The 21,399-nt window shown below is 42.5% G+C and overlaps 1 protein-coding gene across 1 annotated transcript in view; it reads right to left on the bottom strand.

Moving 5' to 3' along the window:
- The window catches only part of SORCS3 (sortilin-related VPS10 domain containing receptor 3), a gene marked incomplete at its 5' end in the record, with an annotated part of 167,062 nt that overhangs the window by 41,748 nt on the left and 103,915 nt on the right, over positions 1 to 21,399 (bottom strand). The window contains 3 exons of the mRNA XM_009703810.1: positions 15,106 to 15,213; positions 19,853 to 19,944; positions 20,035 to 20,111. Coding sequence (XP_009702112.1) covers positions 15,106 to 15,213; positions 19,853 to 19,944; positions 20,035 to 20,111 — 277 coding nt within the window. The remainder of the gene's footprint in view (positions 1 to 15,105; positions 15,214 to 19,852; positions 19,945 to 20,034; positions 20,112 to 21,399) is intronic.

Raw genomic sequence — 21,399 nt, 5'->3', positions numbered from 1 at the left:
ATTAAAATAAGCTTAAAAAACCCTCTGCCATTGAAATTCTTCCATGATAATGATAATTAATGGAAAAAACAAAGTTTCCTAAGTGGAAGGCAATATATTAGCATTCCAAAAGCACAGAGCATTACCTACTCTTTAATTAAATGATTTCAAAGAAGATCTTTGTATATAATTGCTATAATTTAGATGGAAACAATACTACACTAAATGTAATTAGAGAAGTGTGAACAGAGAGGGATGTTTTCCTCTGTGCTGCAGAGATGGTTCTGGGTCACCTGATTCCTAAAGCAGTAACTTCTCCCCCTTGCTAATAAAAAGTTTCTTAAGCCTAATAAACCACTTGCATCCTTCAGCGATAAGAGCTGTTCATATGCAGAGAAGCTAGCAAGCAACTGCACCCGGTGAGCACCGCTCACAAATAATAAATGCAACCCAGACACCTACAGCACTTTTTGACTGACCAGCCAACATGATAAAGGTTATGTTACATGTCAAGATGACCCTGTCATGCATTTGAAACTTCTATGAGAGTAAGCAAACATAAGGAATGGAAAAGACTGCTATGTTATCTGTGGGGCTCCACTGAATTCTCAAACAGCTTTCCTTGGGAAGTGATGAAGATCCTCATCTTTTGTGGAATTAAAAATGGGCTAAACAAATCATCACAGGGAACAAACTCTGACTGAGCAAACTCAGGTATTGCAGCTGAACCCTGGTTTCATCAGTTTTATGAACTACATCGCTGGATATTTTTCCATAGTGACTGAGGCACATGCACATGACCTTCCCACCATATCTGTTTTGGGGTAGCCAGGCCTAACAGAGAGAGTTGGGCAGACGGCAAAGAGCTGCAACATCTTAAAACTGCTAGTGTTCGACTATCAAGAAGTGCTTAGAATTAAGTGCTCCAGTACATACATCTGGATTTCTGTATCCATTGTGGCTGAAGAAAACAAGTCCCAAGGAAAGGGATGGAAAAAGAGATTGGTGGGAGTTTATTTTTCCATACTCAGCTGGCGAGTCCTCACATTGCTTTGAAGATACCATCTCATTTATCTTATCTGATTCCCATGTGCCTTTGTTTCTTGTTTACTTTGTTTACTCACTAAATTAGGGAGATGGATTTTTTTAATAAATATAGCCAAGCTATCAAGACGATACAGAGGAAAAGGGGAGTACTATGAATTTTGCCTCAATAACTTTGTCAACCATGGTCTAACTGAAAGCTCTTAGTTGCTTGTTGTAAGGATAGAAAACAAAAGAAGAAAGCTGGGTTTTCAAGGTCCAACTCTGGGAAGCCAACACAAAAGGTATGTTTTGATTTTTTCCATCTAAGCAGTCTGATCTGGAAGTCCTTGAGAAGCAATAAATACAAAAGCCCAGACAGCATTTAGACAGAGTCAGTTTTCCGACTAAGCTCAATTTAACAAACGTTCTCCAACCCAAGCTATGGAATGGTAATTTACAGGCTTTAGACGGGATAGATTTTGTTCTGTCCCTCAGAGTAAGCAGTTAAAACTCCACATAAAATCTTAGCTAATAGGACAGCTTCTTCTCAAGTGGCTCTATGCATAACTCACAGTGAAGCCACTGCTAGAAAACCAGAAAATGCTTCTCAATCCCTTCTTTGGAGAAACAAGGCAAGGCTTTTACTGCCAGGGCTGGATGGCATTAATTTGCAGAAGAATTATTAGAAACCTGGAAAACAATTATGAAATGCTTACAGATTCACGATGGAGTCATTTTGGAAAAGGTCATTGGTAATGCTGCTATAATTATATCTTTCAATAATTTTTTAAATACACAATAACTTACAAATGCGGTACATACTGACTTGATAACCTTGTACAGAAAGTATTTAAAAGGCTTTTCACATTTATGCAGTGTTCTCTTGTCAAATAGCATTGCTCTTGCCTTATCATTCCTTCCATTGTTGATTGTTGTGCTTTTTACATAATTCAATACTGCTCATTCCTGACAAGTCAACAGAATGAATCGAGGGTCACAAGGTAACAACTCATCCACCTCTGTTCCATAGATTCAACCCCTGTCCCTGCCTAGGGTATGAGAAATAGATCTTCTCAAGTAATAGCTCCTGTACTGCTCACAGGAAAGGCATCGGTTGTATCCATCTAGATCTATCTCTGCTGGCAGTTTCAGACAAGCTGCCCAAGCATGGAAATGGAAATATCTTCTCATGCCTAAATCAAGTCCTCTTCTATCATTTCTGAAGTAAACTGGCAGGACATTATACAGAGTAAGCAGGCATTGAAGCTGTCTGTATTTCACTGGTCTGGTCTGGATATAGATGGAGGACTTTTATCTTCACTAGTCAGCTTAGCTCCTTTGTGCGTAATGGGAGATAACGGTCAAAGTCTCTGGTAACACCTCCTATCCTCAGCTGTGCCCATCAGAGAGACAGATGACTGAAGATATAACGGAAGGAAGCAGCGGATAAGGTCATCTTCACTACACAAAACATCAAATGTACCCTCCTTTCTGAAGCATTTTTTTTCTTCACTGGACATCAACAAGGTGAGAAAGATGAAAAGGTACCTCATTTTGCTTCTCACAAAATATCCTGGGAGCCTCTGAAGTCAGATTCTAACCAGCCTACATAATAGGCTGTTTAAGTTTTAAGCATTTTGAATATCTAAAATTAAAATAAAAGCAAAAAATATACTTAATAGACAGCACCTTTTGAGATGAACTACACAAGCAGATAGATGGATGGATCAACAGAAAACTAGATAGATAGAGAGCCAAATACATACTTTCATTGATAATACTGAAAGAAAAGCTAATTGCAGTGTCATCACTGTTTCATTTAGGAAAGCCTGAAACCAACCCCACTTTTTTTCCCCCTTTTATTGTAGAGGAAAAATATTTGCAGAGGAAGTGTCTTAGCAAGCAAAAAATCCTCAATAGTAAAATCACCCAAATCAGTAAATGCTTCAACTGCCCTGAATCTGCTCTTTTGTTGTAGGAAGGTAGACAGCGAGAAAGTCAAGCAAGATTGCCGCCTGACTTCAGCTAAAATCCCTCTTTATTTACATCTGTGCCTCTAACAGGTAGTGCCAGAAGTAGTTATTTAATGGGCAAACCCAAGAAGTGCTATGAAGCACAATCTGGAAGAACCACCTCCTGGTAGGGAAACAAGTGTGTGTTGGTTTTTTCCTAGTCCTCTGGAGTAGATAAAGTTCTCTCACCAAAACCAGGGTGAATCCCAGATCTGGGCAATCACAGCTACAGGAGCATGGAGTGGTTAACCCACCACAACTGTAGGTGCTCATTCTCTCTTTTATGTCCAGCAAAGAGAAGTACATGTTGCTACGGCTGCAATTTTAACAGCTAACCAGGTATCCAAGGCGAACCTCCCTTCCCAGCAAATATCACCAATGTGGTTTCATGAACAGAGCTTGGTCAATGCAACCCTCAACATAGTGGCATAGCACAGACTGGAGAGTTCCTCTCTACAAACAGCTTGGATAGGTATCAGATGGGTTGACTCAATAGTCACCCAGGGTAGATCCATGCAGCATCAACATGCACCCATCAGTGCAAAAGTCACGGACCAGACCTATTCAAATTTGGCTGGTCTACTCTCATGAACTCTAAATCCATTTAACTTTTGGGCATGCTGCATAAATGTGGACCCGAGCAGCTGCCAGGTAAAGCCTACATATGTCTAAGCTCTACATTTCTATTCCTATGGTTCTTGGCAAGCTTGGAGAATAAAGGTCTTCTGCAAGACCTATTCTGACAGTTATACAACCAGCACTGAGGTGGAGCTAAGAAGCCTAGCCAGATACGAGTATGGGTTTGCTGCTGGTTATTGTACTTTATACCCCAGTGCTCCATGCTCCAGGACAACTGATTAGTTCAGCATCAGCTTGGCATGAATATATGGACGTGGCACAAACCGCTTGCTGGCATTTCCTCTGATCCAGAGCGCTGGGTAACATAGAACAGAGATGGGGGGATGGCCTAGCAGAAAGAGTCAAAGTCCAGTCAAACATATTAGCACTAGCTGAAAATTGACTATGTCCCTGCACAAGATTCTCTGACTTCCATAATTGCCTTGATTTGGTTTGGAATTTTCTCCCCACTAGCCAGGCTACCCTGGACCCACATTACCTGGGAAAATGGTGAGCTTATGCTAGAGATCCTGGCTCAGCACACACACTTAGGGAAGGACTTAGTACATAAATGTACCTCCATCGCTTGTTGACATTTATAGCTTTTGAGACAATAAAAGAAAATGCTGACAATTTCACACAAAAAAGAGGGGCTGTTATGAAATCTGGATCTGAAGCCATCTCTGTGTAAGAAAGTAGCAGTAAAGCAAGACTAGCTCCCATATGCAGGCTGAGCTGTTAGGGCCAAAAACACAGAAGCAGCAATGGAACAGTTGCAAAGTGTGCTGGCAGGGTAAGGTTTTAGGAATGGGGAGTGAGAGAGAAGCTATTTCCCCATGAATGAAACCTAAATCATGACTTTAGAGAAAACCAAATGGGCTGTGTAACCTCCCGATTGTTTTTTATCAGGGTTTAGATGGAATTAGTGTTAAAGGAGGTCACTAGTTACGTGGAAATTGGATGGAAAGGGACTGAGACAAGGAAGTAGAACCTAATTGAAAGAGACAGATCAGCAATTAGGGAGAGAGGAAGAGGGAGAGTGAGAGTTATACTGTCTCAAGACAGGCAAGATGATGCAGGGAGAAAGAGACTAGAAACAAAGGAAACAAAAGATGAAAGATGACACTGGAAAGGCAGGCAATTGCCAACAAAAAACACTGTCTAATTTTTTTCCTAAACAATAAATATGGTCTTTAAGAGCCTCTTTGGAGCTTTTAATTCAGTTGCTTTTGGCTGACCTGTTAACTAGGAACAGGAGCCTGAGGGCAACTGGGTGATGATTCAGGGCTGCTGTACTTCTGTCTGTGGATAGAAGGGCAAGAAAAATGGCAATTTTTTCTAGAAAGAAGAGATGCATTTTATTCCAAATAAAATATACCATCCATTTTGATCTAGATTTTCAGCTGGTGCAAATTAGTGTAATTCCCATAGACCATCTCAGATATAAGGCCTTGTTCTACTGCTACTATTCAGAGGGAGAAAAAGCAACAGCAACAAAACTACCAAGAATACACCAACAGCAGACAGCAGCTCGCATGATGATGAATTTGTTCAAGAAAATCTTGGTCTGTATACTGTTTCCCAAGGGGAAGGGTCAAACGAGAATTTCACAGAATTTCTCATGCAGATGAAATCTGAAGGAAGTGGTTTATTTCCACTTCCAAGTGAAACTGAACGTCATGACATGGAGGTTTTCCACAGAAGAGAAATTCAAAGTGTTGGTCAGATTCACTGACTAGCAATCCATACTGAACTGGTCATGGAAAGCTGCACCACTGCCAGATTCCGGGTCAGAAGGCAGAGAGAAGATGGGGCAAGCGAAGAGTTTCTGTGAATACAGAGAAAAAACATCTTGCAATAAAAATCCTAGAGTACAATCATGGCAGACGCTTTTCTCTCAGCTTTGGGAAACAGTCCTGGGATTATTCATCAGCTCAATGGGCACTTCCTGTAAAGTGCCGGCAGAACAGGAAAACCACTGCAAATGACATGGTACAGCATGATCTTCTAGTTAGCAAGTAATGCCAAGTGCAATTAGTAAATAATCTGCAGAATGTATAATTACGAAGCAGGCCTACAGTTTGGGCTCGGTTTTCCATTAGCTGCACAAACACTGCACAAGGCAATGGGGGAGATTGTATTTAAAAAAAAATAAATAAAAAAATCCTAAGTGCTATCAAAATAAGAACTTACTGAATGATAAACCAAACCTTTTGAAATCTGGTCTCTAAAAAATTTATTGCCAATGTTCCCAAACCACTTTACATGACAATTGCTTCAAAAGAAATCCCAGCAACATGAAAGGGAGTGTGAGACACCTGGAAAGGGGGATGGGAAAGCACATTAATTTTTAATGCTGTTTTTCAGAAGAGTTCTCTCTCTTCTTCGAAGCACTCATGAAAGACAACCCGTTTCTGACAGCTTTGAAACCTGAAGATGCTGCCTCCCTCTTCTAGAAAAGATACCAGCAGGTACCAGCAATCTGAGTGTTTCCTCCACTAACAGGTCTGCGGTCCCAACAGAGGCAGGTGCTTCCCTTTGCCACAAGCTGGATAACACATCCTGTGAATCAGCCGATTTCCAACCAGAGATGTCCAACACAAATGTGAAAGCCATGGCTCTGAACATGTAAGCTCCAAACACATGTGACAGGGACAGTTTGTGGTGCAGCAGGGTGACAAGCTTTGCCTGGCACAGGGTACCAGAGAGAAGGCGGCTCAGAAGAGGGGATGAGATCTGTACCTGGCTGGGCAACAGTGTGATGAGGTGGCTGACCAGTTATAGCGGGGGAATTTTCACAGGTTTGGGTCAAAGGGATCGAAAGAAGGAAATGAAGTACAATGATCATAAGAGGACAAGCTCTCCTTAGGATAAAGGCTTGTAGCACTACCTGAACTATGTGAGATGCCTCAAACTATAATATGGTTCCTCTGGAGAGCTGCGCTCCACCACTCACTGCAGCCCAATGATGAAAAAACCTGTTAGAGTGAACTCTGCAACCAACCCAGCGCTGAGCCTTCACAGCTCCCAAGAAAAGCTAGTGTGCTCTACCACCCTCTGCCCCTGTGAAGGATCAGGGCCAGGCTGAGCTGAAAAGGTGCTGAGGCCATATGTCTTCTCACAGCCCCGAGGGCTGGTGGGAGCAACGCACCAGAATATTTAATGTCCTGCTCTAACAGAAAGGTGAAAGACTGTGAGGAACGTATGTGTGCACACAGCACCCTACTCCTGGCTGCGCACCCCACATCAGGCCTGAGAGCTTTGTACAGCCCAACTGCTAGCAGGATGACAGCACAGGACCTATAATCCATATGTCCTTACCTAAAAGCACAAGAAACAAAGCACATTAGCCTCTAGATGAGAATATCTGGATTGTATTGTCATCAGGCAAAACTTGTCCTTTTACTTAGGAAAAAGAAATCATGTATCAGCCTACTGCTCATTCTGACTCCTTCTGCAAGGGCTTTTTTTATTCACTTCAGTGAATAAATGCCTCCAGTCAGCACACCTTTTCTAGTCTTCCTCGCTGCACATACTTACCTCTCCATCTACCCTGTTTGAGAATTACAGACATGACTCAGCATCCCCTTCCCCCTAAGGAATGGGAAAAGTCTGCACAGTGGGGTACTCATCCAGGACTAAGGAGACCTGATTTAATGCCAAGCTCTGCCCATGACAGCCTGCTGAGTTACTGACCATGGACATGTCCCTTGTTCTGCCTCGATTTCCCTACTTGCGGAATACAACTAATGATGCTGATTCCTTTAGCATAATATTTGATCTACTGTCCATACATAGCACTTGTCTCCAATGAGAGTAATGTTTGCCCCAGAAAGCCAAAGATAGAGAATACATGCCACAGAGCCCAATGCCTTCTCCATGTGTTACAGCTTCTGCCAGGAATCTTCTGAGTACATGGTGCAACTGCTGGGAACTGACCTCAGGTCACAGACATCTTCTTCCTAAGGCCCAATAAATCACACGATGCTGTCTGAGAAAGACTACTCTAAGCAGATGTTCTCAACACCTGATTTGTCTAATCAGGTGCCACAGAAAGACCTCAGCTCATACTGCAAGTATTAGCAGCATAATCAATATTGTGTCTCTGTGGACTGTTCAGGTGAATTCATGCAGCAATCCAAAGGCTAACGAATAGAGTAGTCCTCTGTCAGGGACGGAGATGGGAGGAGGAAGTGACACTGATTAATCTGTGGTCATTAATAATGTTTTTAAGTCTTGCAAACAAAGCTAATGATATGGGTAGTCAACTGTCTTACTCCAGGGTATAAACTGATCATCTGCTGGGATAAAATGGGAATTCCTGTAACACATATTTTCTTGTCCATTGTAAAGTTGCTTGATGGCATTAGCAGATCGATCATTTTCTCGCAAAGTCTCAGCTATTCATTACTTCCAGAAGGTTTTGAAATTAGATCAGATGATACAGAAATGCAGCTCACTACAGTAAATGCCAATATCCTCTCAATCATTTTGGTTTCCCAAATTAATACTTGTAATTTTTGTTCTCAGATCAAGTTCTGAATTCTACTTTTATTTCTGTGTGCAATAATTACTTTCACAGATTCATCTTAATTTCATGGATCCTATTCTGAAGAGTCCTTACGTAGGTTTACGGACTGCAGTTTGCACAGCCTCATGAGTGAGGACAGTGCAATGAACTCACAAGGACATATTAGAGCCTTGCAGTAAAATCCATAGCCAATAATAAAACCAGTTGCACCACAAACAGATACTGCAATAAACATAAAAAGAAAGGAAAACTGAAATGCAAGATAAAATCACAGTGGGGACAACAATTAAAACCTACTAGTCCTTCCTAGGTATCTAATGGTACCTACACAACTTGGATAAACCATGCTTTGAAATCTGCTCTCCAATCTCTCAAAAACCCTGCAGTTTTGGTAGGCCTGAGAGTATGCACAGGCTGGCTGGTCAGCCCTGGTTCTCAAAAGAAGTGAAGATAAATAAGGACAGAGTTCAGAATCCTTCACCACAACAGCCCCCGTACATGACCCCTTCTGTTGTTTTCTGCACTAGAAGCTGCAAGTTGGATTTAGTTTTCTACAGACCCCTGGCGATATCTTTCCTCCAGATTCCCTCTTCACCAAATCCTCTGTTGATCTCAGCAGCAGAAGTTGCAGAAGAAAATCTTTTTTTCAGACAGCTTCTTTTTCTCAAGTAGAGTGAAGTGAAAAGAGACCAGATTGATGGCAGGAGAGTTTGAAGGCCTCTGCTGGGCCACAGGAATTGAGGAACACTGTGTCTGTGTCTTTTCTTTATGCATGTTGTACAATCACTTCAATTCCTTCTAGGAAAAAGAATCTCTTGGTGTTTCTGCCATCCACTCATCTCTTCTCTCATTTGTTGAGATTAGTAGCGGGGGTGCCAGCCACGGAGGGTGAAGGCTGGCCCAGTAGGCCAGCTCCTCTGATCACATCCCAGTAACGGCACTATTTTCTATCACCTCTGGTTTCACCTTACTTTTCTCAGCGCAGCCACTCAGAGGTGGTAGATCTGCAGCTCCCTACCCCTAAGCAAAGGGGCAGAATCTTTCAAGGACATTGTGTCAGCTTGTAATTTTCTTTCCTGTATCATCTTTTAAGTGTGACAGCAAGACTTGAGCAGAAGTAGTGAATGTTGCCTTGCTTAAAGAGGAAAGATGATAATCACCTTATCAGAAATTGACAGGAAAATGACTCTCGGCTCCCATGTAATTTTGAACTCAGTGGGAGCTTGGACCTGGGACCTGTTGCCCCTCTCTCATACCCAATCTGCTGAATCTCTGCCGAGTGCTAATCAGAATCTATCCACATTGCCTTCATACCTGTACATACTTTGCTGATGTCTTCTACAAGTCAGTCAATCCTTCAGAATGAGTTAACTCATGGGACTCCAGGCCACACAATAATGTGATTGCTACATTTTTAAAGGGATTTAGGGGAAACAACCTCAAAAAATAGAAAAAAATCATAAATATCTTAGAAATACAAAGAATATTATGTTTGGCCAAGAAAGTACCTTATTTGCAAATCTCTGTAAATGAGAAAAGTGTAAAAGGGAAATTTTTTTTTTAAAATATATATTTTTAGCATCCTTTACTTGCCATTGTTGGAGCATGGAACTGAGCTAGAGGGACCTCTGGTCTCACTCAGTGGGGCCTGTGCTCCTAATGCTGTCTTTCTCACCTCAAACCTCCCTTAGCATCTATCTCACCTTTTCCAACATTTGTCAATTACTTGTTCATTCTGCCCCACTCTTCTGCCACCCAGTGATGGATTGCCAGTAATTTTATGGGTCTCCTGGAAAAAAAATGCTCCCAATTAATCTCTGGTAAAGCTGCATGGCCATGTAAAGGAGAAGGTGTTAGAAAGGGCCAAGGCTCATAACATATTCATTTACAACCAGGAACATTTTCTAACATACACATAGCCAAGGGCAGCAGTCACATTAATGTTGGCAGACCAGCTTGTATTAAATCTTCTCATTGAGAACATTAATGGTCAGTGATGCATACACAGATATATATGGATCATTAAGTATACATACATAGAAACACATACATATTTATATATACACATGTGGGTGTGTCTACATAAATATATATTTATCAGTACAGACAAACTTAATGATCCTCATCTATAAATGAGTGTCTGCACACACACACACACATATAATGAGTCTACTAAAATGACAGCAAAGCTCTGCTGGGCTGTGAAGCAAAAAGTGTTTTTTTCTCCTAACGTAGGTTTGGAGAGATGCTTAGCACAGGAGATGAAGTGGCAGGGGTAATAATTATGAGTCAGAGCTGGAACAACATAAAGCCCTTCTCTGGACTCACAAAAAACATCTTCTCTCTGATTTGAATGGTACAGACTAGCAACTCTCTCAAGCAAATACTGCTTCTGTTTGGATATATCACAATCGACTAGAAGGGGAATACAATCTGATTCCTCTCCCCTGGTGGACAGCCTCAGGCAAGTAACATGTTGTTTCTATGGCTTGTCAATACAGAAATGTTATCTCTGACCCCTTAGAACATGAAATCATTACAACATATACTAGTCGCCAGCAAGGGCTACAGGACAGAAGTTAGAAGTAGATTTCAAAAAGACTAGTGCTTTCTAGGCACTCATTGGGTCACCTAAGAACGTTCCTAACCCATTGCCTTTATGCATTTGAGTTATTTTCCTAAAGGTCCCTTTGTTTTCTACAGTTGCTTTCCTCACACCTGCACCAAACACTGCAAAGTGCTTTGGTAAACATCTCTCAAAGTACTGTGACACTAAGGGAGCTGAACTAACTGTCTTGTCAGATGAGATGAGTGTCAAAACAACAGTGAAAGGAACTGCAGAAGTGGATGATCAGCCAGGTATGGAGGAAGGGAAAGTGGATTCACCTTGGTTAGGCAGTAGATCCAAGTTAGACCAGCTCACATAGTCTCACGGTACTTCCCTGTGTGTCACAAAACTACATTCTCAGCAGAGCCCACTCAGCTATGCTTGTAAGGAAAGAATTCATTATTGCACCCCTATAGCCATATGAAATAACAAAATCATACAATGGTTTAGGTTGGAAAAGACCTCTGCAAGACACCTTGTCCAATTCCCCACTAAAAGCAGCTCCCAATTCAAAGTACACTATGATATTCAGAATCATATAATGCCCCTACATGCAAACCTACAGATTTTGCCATGCTGGTAAGTTCCTTAGGACTGTCTTAGGACATGTATACATAGCACAAAGCACAGAAGATCCAAAAAGCCTAGGATGCTCATACAGTACAGACAGATACTGCAACTGCTCATGTAACAGCCATGAAGTGGTATGAAATTCTGTGCTAAAACTGTTGCTGCTTCCTACAGCCCAGAAAGCCCCTCACAGGATGTGCCGCAAAATGAAGGTTGGGAATAATAGTCATTCTACTGATATACTGATTTTAATAAGATAGTATTATGATAATATTGTTAATAATGCAATATGCTAATAATAGTTGGAGTATAATGACTATGTAACACACGTTCCCCTCAGAATACTATTTTTTGGAAGCAGTTGAACACAGACCACTTTTATGCAAATCAACAGAAGAAATTTTCCCTAACAGGAATGAGCCAAGACCACTAGATGAAATATTTTGCATTTTCCAGGATGAAAGGCAAATCTTTAAAAGCCACTAACCTACCCAGTTTGGCAGTACACAAATATGAGCAGAGTCTTAGTGTCTCTGCCTCAGCCGTGCTGCTCCTCTAAGAGCTCCCACTGATTCCATCGTCAGCTGGGGGATGTTAATGCCAAACCGTTGTGCTTCTCCCATCAGCTTCTTGAAATCACCAGGATTTCTACCCACAAACACAAATTCCATGTACCTCCAACTGCCATGTGTTATCTTGGTTCAGAGGATGCCCAGTAGCAATAGAAAAGCATTGATTTCTCAGTCGAAGCTTCCACAAGCTCAGCATGATCCTACACTGCCCTTATAGATGAGTTTGCTAAAATTCTCATTGTGAGAAATACCTAAGTGATCTGCATTGAAACGGTTTGCATGAGGACTTTATAAATGGCTCTTTTCTCCTCAGTTCCTTTAACGCTGTGGATAGTAATTTCTTTAAACATTTATGGCAAGTATCATGTGAATTTCTTTGCATGGCTTTTACAGACCATTAAGAATAGTTTGAAAAATTGCTAATGATGAGAGTAATAATAAAAACAATACCAATACCAATAGCAATAATAATAATAATAACATGCCTGCAAAGATTTCAAAAGAAACAGTCAGCTCTCAACAAAGCTAATACACAATATTCAGCAAGATAACTCACTTCCTACATTCTCCATCAGAAGACTACAGATACAAGTAACAATAACCTTAGATTTAAAATGCATCTTTCATCTCAAAGGAAAACTGCATTGATTTATAAAGTAAATGGGCTAAATCCACAGCAAGTTGAAACTGATTAGCTCCATTGATTTCAATGAAGGTGCTGATGTACAGATTTATTTGAGCTCAGACCTGTCTCCCTGCACGTGTGTGTGCATGTGTCTGCATGTGTGTGTTTGGAAAGCAATACAGATTGCGCATTGCACAAAGAATTTAACAGGAAAACACCGTAATAACCAACACAGAAAGTGACACATTATTGCTGCATTTGGAGAAAAATGCATAGAGTGAACAGAATCCAGGTTCTAATCTTTAGCTGGGGACTGGCATACATTTCCCCAATGGGATGCTCACAGCAGTTTTGTGAAAAGGCTCACAGGTATACTGTATGCTGTTGTGTTTTGCTCTTTACAAAAACAGGAGCACTATTTGCAGACAGCAAGTCAGTTGATGCACAGATATATTCTTCTACACAAACAAGTACTCCACTTTTATGAAGAAAAAGCCAAAGCCAAGAGATGGTTTTGGAGTAAAGGAAAAACTAGCAAGCCTACCAGAATTGATACCACCTCTACTCCCATAAAATCTCAACATCTGCCTGTGACATAGACATGGAGGCTGCCTCATTCTGCCCCAGCATTGTTTGGTAAACAAACTTAAGAGTGCCGCTCCTATGCTTTGTAGGCATAAAAGATAACTATACTCAGCCTGACCTTCCTAGGACATTTTAGCACAAGAGATATAGACAGGCTACACAGGAGTTGGCCACACCTTCTTGATCCTCCCAAAACTACCACACCAACACACTTCTGTCACAGCATAGATGGCAAAGAACCCAGCTCAAATGACCCTTTTCCGGAAAAGGATTTTCCCCCAGCCCCTTTCTTGCAGCTACGGTGATCTCAACTGCATGTACAGACTGCTCCTCACCAGGTAGTCATTTCTGTTTGTGTAAGGCTGAAGCAGGTCTGCTGTTTGAAAGGTATACCAACACAAATCATGCAACCCAGTTGGAATAAATTCAAATCACTAGCAGAAATGCCCAAGACACACAACTGTTATCTGATCCAAGCTTCCTCAGAGACTGATGACAAGCATATCCAGCAGTCTACTCTCAGTCTGTCACTACCTATGACACCAGGAATGAGATCCACCTACTGATTTCGGCCACATAAGTAGGCAGAGGAACTGAAGCCACTGCAGAAAATACACTGGGCCCGAATCTCTCTTCTCTTGCAAGTAGGGAAAATCTTCAGGAACTTCACGTGCAGGTGCAGAAAGCAGGAAAAGCAAACCGACTGCAAGGTGAAACTAATAGTATATCTCCTGCCCCCAAGTTTGAGTGCTGCAGCAGTGCCTGATGTGATTAACCAAAGGCACTCCTTCAAGCCACTGCAAATACGCTTTCACAGGCACGCCTTAGTCTAAGGCATCTTAGCCACCTTGCTTTCTGATTCTTTTCAGAAAGCTGTTCCAGCCAGCTCAGAGAAAACACAGGTAAGAGGGCATCTCTGCAAGCAATGAAGGCAGTGCATCTAGTCCTTGGTTTGTCCAGAATCCCAGAGCAGAGTACTCTGATCTGCTTTGTGCAACAGGTTGGATGATGCCTTGAAGATGCCTTTGAACTTAAAAAGTTCCCTCTCTCCACTGGTTGTTAAACTCAGATCCTGGCCTGTTCTTGGGTCAATGTTACTCCACCAATTCCACCAGCCTTACTCAACACTTCAGCACTCTCAGGAGGAGGAACGTCCAAGCACCTTCAGTGCCAGCCCAGGCTCTTCCTTCCATGGTATGGGTGAATCATAGCATACTACACTCCAGACCAGGAAGGTTATTCTGAGCTCAGCTCTGCATATGCACACTGAGACCACCTTTAGTTTGAGCTAAAACCATATGTATAGCCCATAATGCAGATAACAAGCGATGAGGTTTGGGGATATTCATACCCATCAGCAATCTCAACAGACAGTTAAGCTGCGCAACTGGAGCAAGCACAGAACTGACATTAGGTGGAACCATACAGATCTCTGGCCTCTGAAGAGCACTGCAGATCCTGGGCCATGAGACCCAAGGGACACAATCTCACAAGTATTTATGAGAAGGGACCTCTGGATGTCACTAGTCCAAGCTCTTACTCCAAGACTGACTGTCGCCAACTATAGATCAGGGCTGATGTGGCTTCATCTAACCAAGGCCTGAAAACTTCCAGGGACAGTGATACCACAACTTCTCTGTAACCTGACCAGGGCTACACCACTCCCCAGAGAAGCAGATTCAGTTCATTCTATCTGAACTCCCAAGGTACAGCTTGGGACCATCTCTTCTTGTTATACCCCCTGCCACTACCTGGAAGAGTTTGGCTCCATCATCTGTTTGCCACATGATGCATGGACACTCCACCTGGCCTGTGACCATCAGCAAAAACCACAAAACAGCACCATGCCTTCATGCAACACTACATGTGTAGCTACACAATGCTGCACTGCACACCATGAGGCTCACCATGCACTTGGGGATCTCCATGCATCCCTTCTGCCATCGCATTTTTAAAAATTTAAGAGCTGCTATACTTACGTCATTATCTGGGTCTCTATGCCAGGGTCTACAAGGGATCCATCCACAAAAAGTGGTGTTGATGTGAAACTGTATTTACTCCAGGATCTTCCCTCATCAAAACTCACCCTGGGATAGAAGCAGACAAGATTTTTACACATAAAAAGACTTACTCTAGAGCAAGTGCAGCAATTAAATGTTGGCTAAGGTCTGCAAGCTCCAGCAGTCAAATTTATAGACAAGCAGCAATCTTTGCCATTTCCCAGCCCACTAATTCATGCTCTCGGTGTACTTTGAAAGATTAAAGCCTTAGAAAGTATAAACACTGACAAAAGGACATGAATACACTTGATCCAGCTGTACATCAGACCTCAAAGGATCAAGGGGCATTGCCAAGTCCTGTTCCTGGATCTGCAATAGCACCTGACATGAGGCATCACTCAGATCATAAGCAGCCCTGGCCTCAACGCATGAAAATTGCTGTCAACACCATGGGACGTTTTGACTCATGCATGTACCGATGTCATATGGCATTAGCTACAACCTCTCTAGCCCTATTAATACTTCTTTGCACGCCATCTCAGAGGTGGTCTCCATTTTACAGAGTGGTGGAGGAAGGAGGCCAAACTGAGCCACAGCCAGTGATTAGATTGTGTGCTCTTTGCCTGTTACAGTTGTAAAGCAAAGTTGCGTGCTGGTTAAAATTAAAGCATTTCCCCTCTTAGAGGCTAAGAGTGTTCACACTGTCAGTGACAAGCCAGGGTAATGCAGTGGCTTTTGATCATCTGTCCCCACCCACAACCACCGTGTGCCTTACTTTCTGTTTTTATCAAAGAGCACGTGTATCCTGACCCAGCTGACAGGGTCTTGGTTGAATTAGAGTTAGTATAACATGCTTTTAGATTTGCAGAGGAGGGTTAGCAAACCCTGCTCTCAGCTACATCCCAGCAACGTCTCTATCTCTGACATTTGCAAAGGAGTAAGTGAATCAACAGTCTAACTGACCATACCAGCAGACAGACTGGGTCAGGACTCCTCTGGCCTCTGCCTTAGTGCCCCTTCCCAGCCTCCCTCATGGCCTCCTCCCACCCCATCCATGGTCCAGTAGCCCCGCTGACACTATAAGAGTGCCAGGTTCCAGTTCTGCCACAGCCCTGCCCAGGTTGATGTCCCAGCCTGGCCTCAGCCCATCCCTGTCCCCAGTGACCTGCCTGATGCTCAGGGCTGGGGCTGCCCCGGCTACCCTGCTCCCAGCTGGGGCTGTGGGATGGGCCCCGGCTGCAAGATCCTGCCCTGCTATCCCAGGGACCTCGGTAGGCTCCTGGCTTCCCAGCCCTCAGGGAGCTACTAGCCCTCACGTCACCCTGACAGCCTGTGCCCACAACGGTGCAGACAACAGGCAGAGGAGGGCGTGCACACCCAGCTGTTACTGCAGCAGGAAAGACAGGCAACCTGCAGCCTGTCAGCATCCAGCTCTCAGAGTTGCTGCCCATGAACAGTTCTGAAGGCAATCGAGTTTCTCTCTGCCCGCAGACTCTCCACAGAACTGTTCCTGCACAATTTCTGCTGAGAATTTCCGTTCCAAATTATACCAGCAAAGGAAGAACAAACAGAGAAGCACAAAGGTTTATTGGCTATAAAATTATTTGATCCTCTCCCAGCAGGGTTGTTACAGAGTTCTCTGTAATTCTGTGAGGTACCTGGGCTGCGAAGGCTGACAGATTACTCTCAATGGACATTACCAAACAGACAATCATGACACAAACTTCTTTGAATAGCAGGAAATACTTCTCATTTTAAAGTGAGCGTAAAAAAGAAGTTTGCCTTATTTTCCAGGCAAGGAAAGTTTGGGAGGGATGCACGTGTGTGTGCACACATGTACCCAAGCACCTGGATTTGTATAAGAGGGTCTTGCTGGAAACGGAATCCTTCCCACCCCAAGTAGGTAGCATCAGGGACATTACCTGAGATGCCACCAAAGGACCAAGAGGCCAGTGTACTATGTATTACAAACAATGGGTTACACCAACCTCAGATCTCTTGTGTGGAAAGCCAAGGCTTGCGGTCACCATTCCCTAAGTATCTGGCTCTCACAGCACCTAGCAAAACACCTTCACCTGACTCACAGTGCACATCTGCCAGAATAGGAAGCTGACTATAGACTAAAGACAGAAAGCTGGGAGTACAACGGCATACAAAAAGCTTATCTGCCCTACATCTATTTATTTAAATGTATGTATCTTCCCATACACCTGTGCATTTGTATGCTGTTCTGCTTGCATGCTTATCTATCTAAATAGTATTTCAGTTTCTGGGGAAGAGCATGCTTCATTAGCTTAGCTAAAGTTCTCTCTGCTTTTCAATTATCCGCCCCGCTTTTCTCCAGGATGAAACTTATTGTACAATGTCTCAGCCTGAGAACTAATAGATATACATGTACCCTTTAATCTGTTCCACTCTTGCCCACAAAACAGGTGCCCACTGAGGCAATATGAAGCAAACTCCAAAGCCCCTAAGGGTACAATTTTGGAGGAAACCTGTTGGAGCTTATTGATAACAGCTCTAAATCACTACTCATTTAAGAGAGTGGGTGGGGTACTCATAGTACTGCATATGCCATTTCATGAGACAGCAGAAAGGGAGAACATCTGAAAGGAACCTCTGCAAAGGAAAGAAAGCTGAACTGGGCTCTCCGCTCCTATGGAAAGCCAACTTGTGACCAAATCTTTCCCAAGATCTAAGTACAGGCACTTGTATGTATTGTGCTTTTTATGTCCAAAGAGCCTTCACAAGGTAAGACACAATTAAAACAGTTACAACTGGGTTGAATAATATAGTAATAAATGGTTAATACATGACTTACAGCTCTTTCAATAAGTGGCTCACCTTTCACTCTTCCAGAGCTCAACGTGCCACAGTGTGATGTACCTACTGCTGGTGACACCTACCCTTGGCTAACATACCCTTCTCCTGCCTTGGCTTCTACTTAGTTTGGTCTAAAGACTCCAACATGGTCTTGATATCCTTTCCTGAGGGCACTTCAGGTATAGTCATGACTACTGAGTTACCTATCAGAGGCAAATGTTTCTAATCACACAGTAACACATTCTAACCACAGACAGGAAGCTGGAGTCTGCTGGAAGCATCATTATGGGTCTGCCCTGTTACCATTCTCCTCTATATGTCCAGTTATGGAGGCTGTTGGCAAGAGGATGCTGGCCTAGACTAACCCCTGGCCCTGACTCAGTACAGCTACGTATATTAAGTTATGACTGCGACAAACTTGCTTCTGATAAAACAAACAACCGGTTTCCTGAACACTAGAAAGCAAGACAAAGATTGCAACTCTCAGTTTGCATATAATGACTTGCTTGTAATCCCACATGGAGGCACAGACCTCTCAGAGAACACTGCTTTCCCCTACGCTAGAAAAATTACAAAGCCTTAGGCATATGAGCCAATACATCCTGTGGTTAACAAACCACTATCACACCAAAACTAAAGCAGTCATTTCTTTATCTCAGCTGGTGAAGAAATGTGCTCAAATGCAACATATTCAAACTTCAATAGAAGTCTGTGTTGCAGTCATCCCAGAGTTATCTGTCAGGTCAGGAATATAAAGTCCAGGAGCTTTTCAGATGGAAAAAGCAGCCATTAATGTTCTTAAGTTACATTTCTGGAACATTACCTTGTGATGGGTAAAGACAGCCTGTCTTGAGGTCTCCAGCTTCTGAATGACTGTAATTTAACTGAAGGATTTTGTATAATAATGACTCAGGTAGAGCAGACCTTAACACCTCATCACGGCTGCCGAACACCATTGCTTTCTTTTTGTATTTGTCTAAAGACCACATTTCCTGTTCTACACAAAAAGCATGAGATAGACATGTGCTTGGCACCATCAATCTGAGAGACGACTCAATCTTGCAGGCAGGAACACAAATCTTGTCTCTGAAGGCTACTTCTAACTAATTTACTTCTAAACCATGTTAGAAGCTGGGTAGGTCAGCCCATTAGCCGTGCCCCTCTTTCACTCAAGACCAGAGACTGAAGGTGATATTAATACACACGTTCTCTGTAAACAAGGTTAGTTCTGAATTTCAGAATGCCTTTCTCCAATGCTTAGCTGGTGTAGGAGTAAGAGGGGCAAAGGCTAAGGAGAGGATAGTTTTGAGCGGTATCTTTAGTGCTTAGACTGTTATAACCCAGTTAGAGCAAAACAGTATCTTCAACTGAGAAATCATTTTGCCCTATTCCACCTCCAGCTTTATTCAGTTGCCACCACTGTATCTCTGGAAATTGACAGTGGAATACTATAGGAGACAGTGATGTTAGCAACCTATCTCTATTGTCCTTTCAACTGCCCTCTCCTCTCTCTCTATCTGTCTTACCAGTTTAATACTGAATTCTGTAAACGAAAAGCAAAAGTGAGGGACACATCCTCTCAGAAATACCTGAAGCACAAAGGATGACTTCTTACTCAGTATATATGTGTCTACGAGAAAGAAACCTCACCTGAAGTCTCACAATACATTAAGAGTGCAAGGAGTAATTCACAGATGTGTGTTATGTATATAGCCATTATATTTCTAAAATGATACAATAATCATTATATTAATCAATAAAACCAAAAAACACAGATAAGAATGATCTCATTTGCTTCTTTTGTAGATACTAGCAGATATTGGCCAGGTGATGCAAGAGATATTAGCACAACTGTCAGCTTATCCCCATCAGGAAACCTTCTCAAAGTAACAAGTTTCCTTACCACATGTGCCGGATGGGCACTGATGTGTGTTTCATGGCCACGAGTGCCCCTCCCCAGTCCAGAAACCACACGTTGTATTCCTCCTCGAAGATCTGAAAACAAATTAGGTACTGCATGAGTGCTCCACTCCACTGGGAAAGGAAGACTCAGAAGAATAGCAAAAGGATCCATGCAAAACATACCTGTCTCCAGGAATTTCCAGCATCAGAAGAGATGAACATGCCAACATCAGTATAGGAAAGCTCAGAGCCAATATTGCCTGCAACACAAGCAAGTGTCAGACTTTATTGTATGAACAAACACAGAACTGCATTTTCCCAAGAAACCAAAAATACTTGGCTTGACCTGTGCTCTTTTGCTGTTCTTGAATCTATTCTCATCTGAAAACAACACCATGGTCAGGTGGTAACATTCATTTACAAGAGCTGTGCCTTTTGAAAACTGACACTGAGGAGAAACAGTATTACCAGCTTATTTTCCCAACAGGTAGCGTTGTCCACAATTGCAAGCTACTAAAGGCAGGCTTATTCTAGGCAAGGACCTATGTACTCAAAAATCTGTGTATGAAACCCCATGCCCATTTGGTGCATAAAAATCATCAGAATGGCAGCAGATGGCCACTATCCCCAGCTACCAGATATTTAATTCCATATACATTCTTCTCTGAACTTGTAGTCTTTGTGCTCTGGCTGGTGAGTTGCATCTCTGTGATCTGCCAGTCTTTGTCAAGGCTAAGGTAATTACCTCTGTCTCTACATCTTGTGTAAAGGAGAGCATCCAAAGGGAAGTTACTCATATGGCTGAGTTTAAAGGTGAAACCCAGGCCCCACTGAAGCCCATGATTATGGGGCTAGAAAGTCTATTCAAGATTCTGTCAAAATGCTCAAACACATAACTGATCTCAGAACCTGCAGTCAAATAAACAAAGCTTCTTCCAAGGTTTCTGAATGGTTTGCAACTAATGAGGACCGGAATGTAATAAAATATAAGTTCCACTTGAAGGAAATCTTGTTTGTTTAGGTATGAAACTCACCTTGGGGCTGAAATGGTTCAGAGAATTAAGGTGGGTCAAATGACTTTGCAGCGGAGAGGTAGAGACCAGTCTGAACAGCATCCTAGACAATGTTGATTGCTCTCATTGACCTGGCTGTCTGAAACTGTGAGTTTAAACTTACTGGTTACTTGGTTCTTAATTTCAATCTTGTAATTTCCATTATGATGGAAACTGTTCTGCTGACAGCCTTATAGGATGAACTACTCTCCCTTCACAATGCCTGAGGGAATGGATGTGCCACACATCAAAGCAATGTAAAGAAAAGCTCAAACATCAATCTCAATCACATACAGAGAAAGCACAGTAAAAGAGACACTACCTCAGATCTTGAAACAGGGTTTTTTCCAAGGTCCCTCATCTGACATGGCAGAGAGAACCTCAAATCTTACAGTGATAAACATTAATACGTAGTAAATAATGAACTTGGACTAAATCCCCAGCTCTCTGGAACCTCTGAGCATCCACCAAGAGTTGCAAGAGAGAGATGCCCAAT

The sequence above is a fragment of the Cariama cristata genome, unplaced genomic scaffold (assembly GCF_000690535.1).
Source record: "Cariama cristata isolate BGI_N322 unplaced genomic scaffold, ASM69053v1 scaffold1967, whole genome shotgun sequence".
Lineage (NCBI taxonomy): Eukaryota > Metazoa > Chordata > Aves > Cariamiformes > Cariamidae > Cariama > Cariama cristata.
Note: the sequence above shows the minus strand (reverse complement) of the source record. Positions and strands in the feature narration are given on the sequence as shown.